This window comes from Arachis ipaensis, chromosome B09 (genome assembly GCF_000816755.2).
Source record: "Arachis ipaensis cultivar K30076 chromosome B09, Araip1.1, whole genome shotgun sequence".
Taxonomy (NCBI): Eukaryota; Viridiplantae; Streptophyta; class Magnoliopsida; order Fabales; family Fabaceae; genus Arachis; species Arachis ipaensis.
In genome coordinates, this window is record NC_029793.2 from 146,500,121 (window position 1) to 146,514,415 (window position 14,295).

Below are 14,295 nucleotides of genomic sequence, written 5' to 3' on the forward strand. Positions count from 1 at the left end.
GCCTTTTCAATGGGACCGAGGAACAAGCTAAGCACACAAAAAGGATTATTCTTTAATATTGGAAGGGTATTATTATTCAGAAAAGTTCTAACCTTTCTAGAAATTAAACAAATTGCATAGATTCTAATAGTAATCCTTCTTAAGCATATTATAAACAAATGATAAGGTATGCATGCTTCCCAAGTTATGACCGAAGGCACATAATATATAGTGGTAGTAATTAATAATAAACAAATGAATAAATAATGGCCAACGACGCTTTTGTTGCAATTAGAATATGATCTTGCATTCTTCTTTGCTTTATCCATATTCCATACAGAATGAGCAAAATCTATGCGATCACCTATCATTGCTTTCCCTTCAACACAAGTAGTCCTTTTCATCTATTTAGTTTATATACTATTTTTTTTTTTTAATTTGCAGATTGCATTGCTTGCACTCTTCTTTCTTTTTCTTTAATTACAGATAAAATATTAATGATTGACTAAAACTAAAAGTATTTATTAGTTGCCATAATTAATATGTCAAAACCAATGGCATTGCCCATAAGCTTTCAAGATTGTTGACAGCTCGTTAGAAAATTCCTACATTATTAGGTGAAAAGCTTTTAGCGTAATCTATGGAAAATTTCATGTTCCATTGGGAATCTAAAATTCAATAATGAATGTTTTTCAACGTAGATATATATATTTAGGCAGAACGATTACCATACCATACAACATTGTTCATTTCTACAAGTATTAGGTTTCTTCTAAATTCAGAGATCACTAGCTATTTTCAACGTTTGAAAATAATATAAAAATATTGATTATTGAACATTTTCGCACTTGGGATATTATTTTATTTTAACTCAATACAAAATTGACCACATATCATCTGAAAAATATCTCCTAAAATCGAGACATAGTCACTTGATAAGTATTATTATTATATTAGAGTGAGATTGCCTGATGGATGGGACATAATCTATGAAGCACGGACACTTGGCTGAATTGCCGTGTCTGCGTGTCGGACACATTTCGGACACGATACTCACCGACACTCGTCCGACACGCGTGTCTGCTGTGTCCAAACCGTGTCTTAATAAAAAATAAAAAATTCTTCTCCGGACACACTTGGACACACCTAAATACCATCACGTATCAACGTGTCCGGTCTTATTCTTAATATATATTCTTAAAATAAATTTAGATATAGTATATATTATTATTTAGTAAAACAAAAAATATTTTAAATATTTGATATAATTAAAATAAGACATTAAAAATAATTTAAAAAATTAATTTATATTTTAATATCAATAAAATATTAAAATATCATTACGATTTATCTAAAAAAATATTTTATATTTTATATGTATGCGTATCCCCGTGTCATGTAAGATTTTAAAATTCGCGTGTCGGCGTATTCCGTGTCGTGTCGTGTCCCATGTCCGTATCAGTGGCCGTGCATCATAGGACATAATACTTGTGAAGCATGACAGAAATGAACTTATCGTTATAATACAAAATTCTTTCATTTTTCTTCCTATAAGATACAGACAAATAGTTTCTTAAACTAGTTGTTTAATTTGGAAGACTTTATAAGTAATATAGTAAAATGTTTGGTAACTAAAGAAAATCATCCAAAAACAGCCATAATTTGTCTTATTTAGCATTCATTAATTGTTGTGATAATTAATTAATGCTAAATAAGGTAAGTTCTGGCTGTTTTTTTTGTCTACCTAGCATTACCCGTAATATAATGCTAGGGAGAGAAAAAAAAAAACAGTCAGAACTTATCTTATTTAGTATTAATTAATTGTCGCAATAATTAATAAGTACTAAATAAGACAAGTTATGACTATTTTTGGCTGATTTTCTTTGGTTACCAAATATTTCAGTATAATATATGTATTCATGCACAATGTAGATCTAAGACCGAGGCAGGCAACATGATGAAAGAAAGATTATATTTTGATATATTTATAGAACAAAAATCCAACCGAAAAATATACAAGTAAATGTAAGACAAGCAAAGAAGGAATAATTGGAATGGATCAAGACTTGGGACTCAGGACTCAGGTTTTGACCAAAAACATTACCGAACCTTTATACCTTCAATGCAAGTTAAACCAGAAAACAAGAGCACACACAAAGAAGAATTGTAGATCTAATATTACATTATTATTCATTAAAAACGACATAATAATAAGTTACCTGGATTCTTCAGTTGGAATATAATTCCAATATCTTCTATCATCTATTCCTGTTATGTTGAAGGACTTGGATGACAAGAACAAACAAATTTGTCCGCTGCATTTATCCAACCAAACTTCCTATAATAATAAGAACAACAAATCCAAAAAATAAACAGAAGGGTTTAGTAATTAAGTGCAAAAAGAAGACAAAAAAGAGAACTTGAAAGCTCAAAAGGGAAAGCTAAAATGAATGCAATATTAAGAGATGATATATATAACTAAGTGACTGACCTTGGTGCCAGCATCGAAGCGATTGGGTAAACATAGTTTTGTATAAATGTCTTTCTTAGTCATAGAAGCAATAATATTGTCTTGACCAAAGACTTTTGTGGCAAGGAACTTGTAGGATTGTGGCAACTTTGATTCCCACACAAAATCAGCTGAGGAAGCTCTGTGAAAAGTGCGGTTCACTCTAGCCAGTTGGCATATTTCTGGTGGATCCAGATTCATCAGCAACCTTGATATGCAGCTCTCTGGTATGTCCCCAAGACCTGGCCTTCCATCACCATCATCATCATCATACTTGTTTGAAGTTGACAAAGAAATACCAGCCCCCATAAGTAGAGTAGAAGATGATATTTTATGATGAAATTAAAAGGGTTTTTTGGGTTCAAAGGTAAAGGAGGAGGAGATAAAGTAGGTGGGAGAATATGAAAAGAGACAGAACTTGCTTTTCCATTTTCTTCCTTGGTGTGTTGGATTAAGGAGAAAGAAGAAGTAGTGGTAGAGGCACCATTTTTCTTTTGTCCCCCTTTTGTTCTTAGGTTTTGAAAATGGAAAGGTAGAGAGAGTAGTGTGTGTTGGAAAAGGCATAAAGTGAAATTCTTATATATATGTCTATGTTCATTAACCTTCAAAGGATAAAAAGGGAAGAAAAAGAATTTATAATTGAAGGGGACGTATAGTACATGAGTGTGCATGGAATAATAATGTGTATGTTGGGCGTAGCTAACTAGCTATTCATTGTATCATCACGTATTCACATCACGCGTGCATTCACGCTCCTATATATTTACATTTCATATATGCAATTTCAAGCAAGAAACATACTTATAGGATAATTTACATACATAAATTGAATAAAAAAATATTTCATAAATATTCTAAATTGAGTTTTGTTATATATATATCTTTCGTTTGACTTATTAAATTTTGTTATATACATATCTCATTTGATTCTCTAAATCAAATCAGACGAGACATGTAATGAAATTCAATTTAAAACATTTGTATAATTTTTTTTTAATTTATCTATATAAAGAGGTGTGCATGGGTCGGGTGAAACCGGATTTGATGTGACCCAGACTCGGCCCGAAATATATACCAGGTATATTTATTAGACCCGAACCCGACTCTAGACCCGATGAAACCTATACACTTTCAGGCCACAATTATACCGGGTAAAAACTGGGTGAAAACCGGGCCGTTAACACCACATTACCTTGATACCTTCTTATAAGCTAGCATGTGAAAATATCTAAATTTCCAAGACTCCAACCATTATTTGACATAGTAAAATTCACTTAGAAAAATATAATAAGAACCAACTCTTCTCTAAAATTAAAACATAACCATAATCAATACTAATATTGTCTAATAACATAAAATATTTAAATCAATATAAATAACACAATATTATGCATTAGTCTAAAATCTTATGCATTTTAAACATAAAACATTAACTTATAATCTTATAATAACTAATAACACAAATTATTAAGGTTTACAATACTTAAATTCCACATAAGAATAGCCATCATCCATCACTAATAACACAAAATATTAATTGTGTATGATGATCGGGCCACCGGATCGACGGTCGATCCGAACCATGGCTCGTACCCGACCTGAAATAATGACCGGGTCTATTTTTGAGACTCTTACCCGACCCTAGACCTAGTAAAATCACACCAAAATAATCCGGTAAAATCACACCAAAATAGTCCCTAAAATGTTCAGAGCCGGGCCGAATATTCAGGCCGGGTCGGACCATGCACATCCCTATATAAAGTATCCTAATTTATATATTTATGCATTATATATGCTCTTAATTCTCTTATCAGGCAGAAAAAGGGGAGCTAGTACAGACTTTTGTCTTACAACTTTCTTGATTCGCGTACCAAACAAATCCTAATACAAGATTTCAATGTATGACATTACAACTTTAATTTATCACGGGAAAAATGCGTGACAAAAATATCGAGCATTGACCCACTGAATGTTATGTAAAGTGAATTATATATCATCATGTGAAGACCATAAAAAGGAAATGAATCCATTGAAATCGAGACATACATACAGCCTTAGCTGCTGCTTCTTTATTAATGAGATATTAATATTGAATCCTACTTTGGTGTATGTATGTTAATGATGATCAGCTCTGAAGTATGCTCCGCGTACTTAATTACCCGTTTCTTAAACACGATTGTTAATTGGAACTTGCAAATAAAATATTTGGTTTCTTCTCATTCATGTAAGGCATAAGCTATATTAACCAACATGACAAAATTAGGTTAGAGTTGAAATTTAAAGAAATTAATTAATCTTGATAGTAGCTGCCAAATCGAGAATCACATGGTTACTCTCTTTTTTCCTTAATAATCTTTTGTTTTTTCTTATCAACATCACAGTATTTAATTAATTATCTGCACCGCATGCATGGTTGATATAAAATTCTTTGTATAAATGTATTTTGTGTTGCTATATATAATTGATTAACAAAATTATTAATAATGATCAAATAAGAAAATTAACGGAAAAAATAAGTATAAGAACTAACTTTTAATTAGTTATAGAGAATTTAAAATTTAAAATTGTGATTTATGATTTAGAGTTTAGGGTTTTGAAATTTAGAATTTAAAATATAAAATAAAACATTAATTTAAAAACGTTGATTGATATTAACTAAACAAATTTGACTATAGCTAATTGAAGTCTATGTTATATTGATGTGTGAATTTAGGTGAAAATTTAAGTGAAGTTGACTTCACGTAAACTTGATATTGAAAGCCGTGAGATGATTTGATTGATTTGACTGAATTTTCATCTAACGATTATCAGGTATCAACTTCACGTGAAGTCGACTGCACCTGAGTTTTCACCGTGAATTTATTATAACAATATGTTTCTAGCAGCATTTTCCGGACAGACAACTGAACTTGATATGTGTGTGGTGTGTATATATATATGGGGAAAGTATGGGGAGCCAATGGAATATTTGTATAATGCGTACAATGGAGGTTTATGGAGTATTAGAGATATAATCATTAGTGTTATTTTTTCTCATCAGCGTAAATTTTTTGGATGAGTAGTATCATGATATGATATCAGAGTTCTAGATTCGAAAAGTATATATATATCTCAGAGAATTCAATTCCAATGAAATAGAATAATCGACACAAATGAATTCATTAAATTACAATCAAAGTAAAGCAAAGTAGTGCATTCAAATTGTGAAATCTATTAAATATATGCATCTAGATAAATAGTGGTAACATGGCTGGCTTGACTAGTTGACTTATTAAACCGTTCATGTTGTGGCACAACCACAACCATCCATCGCAATATGAATAAGAACAGTGGCACTACCAACACATGATCATCCTAAGCTAAAAAATAAGTTTGATCCTTGGAAGAATTTTCAAGTTTGATTGATAGGTTGAGAAATGAGTTGGGAGACAGTAATTATTGTGTGGGTAAAGACTTAAAGAGGCTGAAAGGGTAAGGGCCCTTGAGAGTGTCCCTCCAGCTAGCAGAATTGACCTCTGAGGATCCAACCTCCCCTCGTGCTTCACGTGCTATCTTTAATAAATTAATCGCCTATCTAGCTGGAGTTGACTACAAGGAACGACTTCACTATGTCCTATCTTAATAATATGGCTTAGCAGTGACACAAAAAGCACAACGTCATAGGACTACCAAAACATAGTTTGGATTAAGCCCCAAGAGCCCTAACTGTTTTCCATAGCAAAAGTGCAAAACCCTTTTAATTAGAGGGCTTCCAAACTTTGTTCCTTTTCTCATTTTCGTTCTTGTTATGGGCTTCTCATGTAATATTTATTTGGGCTTTGGTCCTGATTCCGTAACTGATTAAAGACTCCATACCTATGACAAAAAAAAAAAAGCGCTAGATCTCTGTCTGACCAAATATATACACTCACATGATACCTTGTACGCAGATCCATTTATGGCGGACCTATGCTGGAAATTTTAGTTTGCCTAGATATAATTCCTATCAATCTGGATCCTCTCACCTTAGCTTTGAACATCAACACATGGCACGACAGGACCATGTCCAAATGTGGCTGCCTCCATTTATGTATGTTGTGTCTAGTAGATATAGCCTTAGGCTTCTCTCTGCTACTAAAATGATGGGATAATGTTAACTCATACTGTTAGGCTGCGTTTGTTTACAGAGACAGGACACTGAGATACTGAGACACAAAATTGTGTTTGGTAGAAGAAACATGGAAGAGACACTGAATTAGTGTATTTTGTGTCTATCCTGACAGGAAAGATACGGAGACATTAAGAAGGAACACAACTTTTTTTTTTCTTTCATTATTTTTGTTAATTTTTTATAATTATATTTTTTATTGTTATATTTTTCATTTCAAATTTTTTGAATGAAAAAAATAAAAATAAATTGAATTTTCATAATTTGTTATAATTTATCACCAAATAAAATATAAGAACACAAAATTTTGTGTCCATCAGTATCTTATCCTGTCCTATTATCGTGTCTTGTCCTTGTCCTGTTCTATTCTTAAAATCAAACGCAGCCTTACTTACATGCCTTTGGTAACAGTTTAGTGGGTCGTTGTTATATTTTTGGCTGGTATATGATGTGGGTCATTTAATTTGTACACCATAGGGGAAAAAATTGCATATGCTGCATGCTGGAATTATTACCTTGTACTAATAAAAACTTGTTCTGTTACGTTGGAGAAGAAGCAGCTATACCTTGTACTAAGTTTAATTTACTTGTGTTCTTGTATTGATTCGATTCCAACACCCTTTTCTTATTACCTTCTAGTATAGTGCATTTTGAACTTTTATATACGTGTTTTGTACACTACTGTTCTTCTGCGGTGCCTGGCCATTTTTGTTACCCAAGTAAGATATGATATTTGTATCTCAGTATGTCACAATAAAACTGTTTCAGGCAATTCCCAATTTCCCATAAATGCCAGCATCGTTATTCGCTAATCATTAGTATTGTTAAGAATTAATGAAAACTTTGTCGTATTTCCACAGAAAAATGACTGGATTACTATATTTCCGCATAATCATATGTTGTCTCTTGAGTCTTGGCTCTTTTGTTTAAGGTACACAAATTAATTCTTCTTTTTTGTCAAAAAAAGAAATGATAGTTTTTGAAGTATAGAAATGAACTTGATTAATAATTTGAATAAAGCTAAGAGATAAGATACTCATCAGGTATTGTGAAAGCGGACAGAGGATGAACAACATTAGAACATGTACACAATCATGTAGGAAAGACTGCAAAGAAATTTATCAAAATTCTGCTACCTATTGTTAACTTATTGTTATAAGTAATTACTAAAGAATTTATAACTGCAAAACATTTTTTTATTTTTAGCTAACATTATTTCACTTATAAAAAAACAAAAAACGAATTATTTTAAATTATTATCTCTCAATTCAGTGATTCACTTTTTTTTTTCCTTAAATTTATTTTTCATTACCATATTTACACGTTTTCGATTTCACCTTTTAGAAATGAATTTTAACCAGATGTCATTGAAGTTTGTTTAAACAAAACAAATATTGAGATAAGTTTCAGAATTTAACTAACATATATTTTTTTAAAAAAAGATAAAATAGTTAATAAACTTAGGACATAGAGGTGATGAGAGAATAAGAAGAAAGTTAAAGATGAAATATAAATGGAAGGTAACTATTTAAATGAAGATGATAAAAATATATTTTTATGAAAATATTTTGTTTAAAAATGTGACTTATTTATTTAGCCATATTTTAAACAAAGATAATATTTTTATAAATATCAAAATCTAATAATATAATTTATTATTTAAAGGTCAAAAAAATATTTTCACATGAAAGTAATTATAAAGTCTTCATTGTAGTATCTACCTAAATCGAAATTCAAATGAGCAAAATAGTAAATACACGTAGACCTAGTATACATATGTATCGATTATTACATGTATACTAAAATCAGCCGTACATGGAGGAAACTCAGGTGCAGTCGATTTCACGTGAAGTTGATAGTTAAGAGTCGTTAAGTGAAAAATTAGTCAAATTAGTCAAACCATCTAACGGCTCTCAACTATCAACTTCACATGAAGTCGACTGCACCTGAATTTCTACTATCGTACATATATTTATAAATATATAAATACATTGATAGTTAATTTTAGTATATCAATAATATTTTTTAATATTTAATGTTGAGTTGAGTTGAGTTGAGTTGAGGTGTTCATTCTATAAGTGTCTTTATCTCTCTTACTTTCTCTCACTCATTTCTTCTTCTTCTTCTTTTTCTTGGATTACTTCATTTGAACCCAAAATCAAATAAACCACATAATCCTTTCTCGATCATGACTTGACACCGTAACATGGGCTTCTTCCGCCGACTTTTTGGCGCCAAAAAGAAACCCACCACACAAACCCCTGCCTCCAAACCGCCCAAGAGAAGATGGAGCTTCGCCAAACACCCTCCACAACCACAACCCCCCTCCTCCGCCCTCAACCACCACTATGACCCCTCCTCCTCCTCCTTAGACGCCAACAAGCATGCCATCGCCGTTGCAGCCGCCACTGCAGCCGTTGCAGAGGCCGCTCTCGCAGCCGCCCACGCCGCCGCCGAGGTTGTTCGCCTCACCAGCGCCGGAGCTCTCCCAACTACTCCTACCACTACCAGCAGGCCGAACGTTTCCTCCGCCGCCGTTAAGATACAATCGGCGTTTCGTGGTTACTTGGTATGTGAAAATTATAGTACTACTAGAACAATAAATCATTCTGTCGCTAGTTTTTGAAATTTGTTCACTGTTTCGCAACTAGTAATAGTAACTTAGTAAGTAATGCTTAATTTCCAACGATGATAGTCACTACTCACTAGCACTATTTTCTTTCTTTAATAATAAAATATTTTAATTTGCGCATGAAAGTGAAAACAACCTGTTCCGTGGACATACTGGCGTTGGTCCCCTTCCCTTCCAATACGAAAATGTTTGGTAACCAAAGAAAATCAGTCGTAAACAAGTCATAACTTTATTTAGCATTCATTAATTATTACGACAATTAATTAATGCTAAATAAAGCAAGTTGTAGTTTTTTTTTGTCAACCTAGTATTATCCCAAACGATTCTGGAAAGCGTGTATTTTGTCTGGCCTTTGGATTTTCAGTACTACTGTTTTCTGCTGACAACATATATACATTTTCCTTCATATTAGAGATTCTTTTTATTTTGTGCAGTAAATTGGTCCTTTTAGGAAATTTTCTTCTTTTTTTCGTATCAATATTGTTATGGGTCACTTGTCTTGTCTCTCTCCTTATGTTCTATATATTCTACCTTCTTGCATCTACTTTGGCTTTACATTGTTCATTGCTCATTCCACATTGATGCAGTAATACTATTCATATTTCATCAGCAAAACGCTATGTTGGGAAAAGGGAATGGCTTGAGAGTTACATTTACATATAAGAGGGTAAAACTAAAAAAGTAAAATTTGATAGTGGGTAACATGATTCAACTTTATTGTGGAAAGTGAGGGGTGGGTATGCTAGTATTTAGCATATAAAAAAGGCCCACATTTTTTGGTGACTTATGAAAGGATAGTTACCTTTGGAGGAAGGCAAAGAAGAATAGCCATTTCTACACCAAAAAGCAAGCTCAAAGCTCAGGAAAAAGGGGGGTTGTGGTAGCAGTGGCCCTGCGCCAACGAAGCTACTAAGTAAGTGCTTGTTGGTAGGGTTGCCTTGCCATTAAGGAGAGTGATGAACAAGTTGTTAACCACTTATTAATTAATTGGCTTTTTGAATAGGTCTGTATGGTATGTTTTCTGGTCAAACTCATTTTTCTTTGCATTGGACGGCCAAATTAATAAGGGGAAGAAGAAACTATTACATTCTTACCGTATTCTTTTGTGGAAAAAATTAAAAGGTGCTTTTCACCTTACTTTAATTTATGTTAAAAAGTTTCACGTGAATGAAGTAATGAATAAGTGTGGTTAAGGTCACTAACATGTAAGAATTAGGAAAAGAAAGAGAGACAGCAGGGGAGGGGTTGCATCATTTTCACCTTTCACTACCTTTCAACTAATAAAAAGGAATGTAATGTAATGATATTGAAGGCAAGGAGGGCATTGAGAGCGCTAAAAGCATTGGTGAAGTTGCAAGCATTGGTTAGGGGCCACATCGTGAGAAAGCAAACCGCAGATATGCTAAGGCGCATGCAAACATTGGTGCGACTCCAGGCCCAGGCACGTGCCACTCGCGTGTTCTCACATACTAATACCACTATGCACTCTTTCAAGCCTTCACTTTCCCATTATTACCCTGTAAGCTAATTAATAATTATCCATGCCATCAATGCTTTCTAATTCTTGTTTATAATAATATAATCTTGCTTCATTCAAGGTCCCTGAAGAATATAGTACTAAATTTGATGGATCTTCTATTTTGAAGGTATGAAATTCTAATTCTTCCTCATATTAATTATCTAAATGTTAGTAGTTATTAACACATAAATTTTCTTGTTGAACTGGTGGCAGAGATGTAGTTCCAATGCGAACTTCAGGGAGAGGGGGGCACGGTTTGGTTCGAGTTGGTTAGAGCGATGGATGAAAGAAAGAGAAAACAGAGATGAGGATGAGGAGAAGATGAGTGACAAGATTCTGGAAGTAGACACATGGAAACCGCCACTAAGGTCAATGAAAGGAAAAGAAGAAGTATGTTCAAGAACCGCCGATAACAGCCCGCAAACATTATTGTCTTCGTCATCATCTAGGAGGCAGGGTGGACCCTTTACGCCCACAAGGAGCGAGTGCTCCTTCCATGGCTATGCAGGGCACCCCAACTACATGTCCAACACGCACTCTTCTAGAGCTAAGGTTAGATCGCAGAGTGCACCAAGACAGAGACTTGATTATGATAGATACGGATACGCTTGTTCCAATAATACTCTTCTTCATTATCATTCACATTTGAGGAGTAAAGTGTCAAGTAGTCGTTTCAATAGAATTGGGGTTACCAATTTAAGGTGACATTGCTTGCATGCATGTCTTTGAATATATCCTTATGCACACTAAATAATAATATTCATTATCAATGCTTTTGTAACTTCTCATCAAGCTATATATAGTAACGGACTAAGCTGTCTTGTCTAGAACTATTCCTCTTAGCAAAAAGGTACATTGCTAGCTACTCTCCAATTCCATGTATAAATTCTTGCCTATATCGAGGGCTGAATCCTCAGTTTTCTATCTTTAGGTAAAGTTATCAAACTTTGTCTCCAACTTCTACAATAGTTTGTTCATAACATTACCTAGAGGATTTAAATCCATTAAAATCAATTATGTCATGTTTTTCTTGCTTCTTTAGTTCTTTTGATATTTTCCTTTGTATATTTATTTATCCACTGTGAATTCACGGAAGGTAGATAGCATGGTAGTAGCTTTCATTCTAGTTAGGCCCTTTCTGTGGTCCATATTATTCATTCAGGACATGCTAAGGGACAATGACTTTGTTGAACAACATGAACAATCACCAATCAAATAAAAACATACTATACTTCCAAATTAACCCTCTAAATTTTAATATTAAAATAACCATCCGTATACTAGTAAAATGAATATTCGATATATCTATTGTTTATATTGTTTAATATTTTCATTGTTTACTTATACTTTTCCTATTCAGAAACGGACGTGTGGAAACAAAAAGGACGAAATAATTCACAAATGAAGTGACATATGACACCATAAGTACTCAACCCCCCAAACCCAAAAAAACTGGGTTTTTGTGTTCAAGGTTTTTTTTTTTTTTTTCCCCTCGGGACAAGGTGAGGGAACTCTGGCCTTGGATCCTCCCAAATTGCTCATGTCAAATCTTATGTTCATGATAGGGGTACCCCTCTTATATATGTTTCATCTAACCCCACCTCTCTTTTATAGTGTATGATTTTTCATTAAATGACAACTTAGAATGCACTTTTCTTTTTACTTCTTTTGCAAGAGTGTGGTGCCTTGGTTCACATTATGCCAAAATCATTAACTTTAATCATTGATGTACAAGTTAAAGGAAAAAGAAAAAAAACAGCTTAAATTTGTTTGAATCAATATGGAATTGAACTGCTAATAAACTAATAGTTCAACAACCGAAAAAGATTGATAAGGAATTGGATTTGGATTTTCGTCTTGGCATAATCATTCTCTTTAGAAACATCTGGTGTTACTTGTTGGTATGTATGTTGGTAATAATAATGAATGAGTTGAATTGCCTTCACCTAGACATATGTAGTACCGTGAGAAAGAGCAGTATCATAGAATAGTACAGTTGGTGATAAATAATAATGCATACAATATATTATTATTAAAGTTGACACATCCTTACCCATAAAAAATGGTGTGACATATGCATGGGTGTGGGTACCAAACATTGAAAGCTTTCACTGCTGCATAGCTTAGTTTAATTAAGTGAGGTAGTAGGCACAATGGATGCATTTGGAGATGGTTGAGATCATTGCTCTACACACCCAACAACCACCAAACATAATTAATTACAAAACAGTGAACCATAGCCTTTGTCCTATTTTGTAGGATAAGTATCACTCAAGTGGTTAGTAGAGATTAGAACCAATCAAACTTGGTTAATTGCATGACTGAAATCAAACTTTAATTGCATTACATTACACTAATATAATGTACAATAATTAAAATCTAGTATCTGAAACCAAAACCAACACTTTATTATTGTTACATTCTGCATGACTGAAACTTTAAAAACTCCTCCAAGTCTGAACATTTTCTATTTTATTTGATCTGTTATAGATCCTTCAACAATTATTCCTAAATGTGTTAAATGAGCCTGCATAGTGAAAGAAAAGACTATTATCATAATTCATCATGAAAGAATTGCATTGTGCATTATGCATTATGACTATGCATGAAAATATTGCTAAAAGATTGTGAGTTTCACACCTACATCACATGCATGCATCTACAAGAGTTAATTAGAAACCGCAGTTTGTGTTAGGATCAATGGTGAAGCCCAAAGAGACACCACAGAGGCCCGGTAAGGTACCAATAGCAGTGGCATTTGGGTTATAGGTTTCAACGAGGCCCATTAAGCACCTACAAACAGATTGCCTATTGTCACCAGAGTTAGCATTAGCAATGATGTTCAATCCAGACATTGCATCACAACATGGTGTTCCTGGCATGGGGTCTGGCGAGCCATATGTGATGAATATGGAGCATGCTGAGAATAGCTGGTTCACTATTGGGCAATCTATGACTGCAGGTGCAAATGGGACATATGACATTAACATCACTGCCAAAAGTATTATCATTGCTTTGTAGCTTTCCATTTCTTTATTGTTATAAGGTTCAATCACAATCTGCTTCTTCAGTGGAATATTTCCAATACATCATAAAATTATATAGCCATGTATATACATGGGGGGAATGCTTGGTTGGTGTGCAATGTGTTGCTCGTGGTCTTAACATGAATTTTAAGTGAACTTTGAGGTATGCATGATGCAACTATTTCAAATTTTCAACATAATTTTTAACCATATGAGTTCTATTCATCTCTGTCAGTAAAATAATTAAACTGTGATAACAGCATCAAGGTGTCGTGGTGTAGTTGGTTATCACGTCAGTCTAACACACTGAAGGTCTCCGGTTCGAGTCCGGGCGACGCCATTGGTAGGATATTATTTTTTCTTTGTCTTTTGGGTTTTGAAACAGACAGTAGCACGAAACCTTTATGTTTAGAATTTAAGAAATGAGCAGTTATTATGGTGAGGTGTCCCATTCTTGGCACACTCACCCAATTGCGTTATCTA

General features: G+C 33.5%; 3 protein-coding genes and 1 non-coding gene across 6 annotated transcripts in view; 2 read left to right on the forward strand and 2 right to left on the reverse strand.

The window, feature by feature from the left end:
- Window positions 1–3,099, reverse strand: part of LOC107618527 (F-box protein PP2-A13) — a 4,069-nt gene extending 970 nt beyond the window's left edge. The window contains exons 1-3 of the mRNA XM_016320622.2: window positions 3,009–3,099; window positions 2,471–2,977; window positions 2,199–2,317 (exon numbers count right to left, since the gene is read on the reverse strand). Of these exons, the coding sequence (XP_016176108.1) occupies window positions 2,199–2,317; window positions 2,471–2,797 (446 nt within the window). The 5' untranslated portion in view covers window positions 2,798–2,977; window positions 3,009–3,099. The remainder of the gene's footprint in view (window positions 1–2,198; window positions 2,318–2,470; window positions 2,978–3,008) is intronic.
- Window positions 8,693–11,711, forward strand: LOC107619083 (protein IQ-DOMAIN 14). 2 transcript variants are annotated; one of them, XM_016321291.2, is made up of 4 exons: window positions 8,695–9,204; window positions 10,580–10,786; window positions 10,866–10,913; window positions 11,000–11,711. In XM_016321291.2, exons 1-4 carry the CDS (start codon window positions 8,842–8,844, stop codon window positions 11,489–11,491), a joined length of 1,110 nt encoding a protein of 369 aa, XP_016176777.1. In that variant the 5' UTR covers window positions 8,695–8,841; the 3' UTR covers window positions 11,492–11,711. The 2 variants fall into 2 exon arrangements, with proteins under 2 accessions (XP_020966933.1, XP_016176777.1); XM_021111274.1 differs by lacking the exon at window positions 10,866–10,913 and having other exon boundaries at window positions 8,693–9,204.
- LOC107616099 (putative non-specific lipid-transfer protein 14) lies at window positions 12,885–13,881 on the reverse strand. Of its 2 annotated transcripts, none has more exons than XM_021111275.1 (2): window positions 13,431–13,881; window positions 12,885–13,313 (listed from the first exon to the last, which is right to left on the reverse strand). In XM_021111275.1, exon 1 carries the CDS (start codon window positions 13,813–13,815, stop codon window positions 13,459–13,461), a length of 357 nt encoding a protein of 118 aa, XP_020966934.1. In that variant the 5' UTR covers window positions 13,816–13,881; the 3' UTR covers window positions 12,885–13,313; window positions 13,431–13,458. The 2 variants fall into 2 exon arrangements, with proteins under 2 accessions (XP_020966934.1, XP_016173584.1); XM_016318098.2 differs by having other exon boundaries at window positions 13,427–13,875.
- Window positions 14,079–14,152, forward strand: TRNAV-AAC. Its single transcript has one exon. It is a non-coding gene; the product is annotated as a tRNA-Val (tRNA).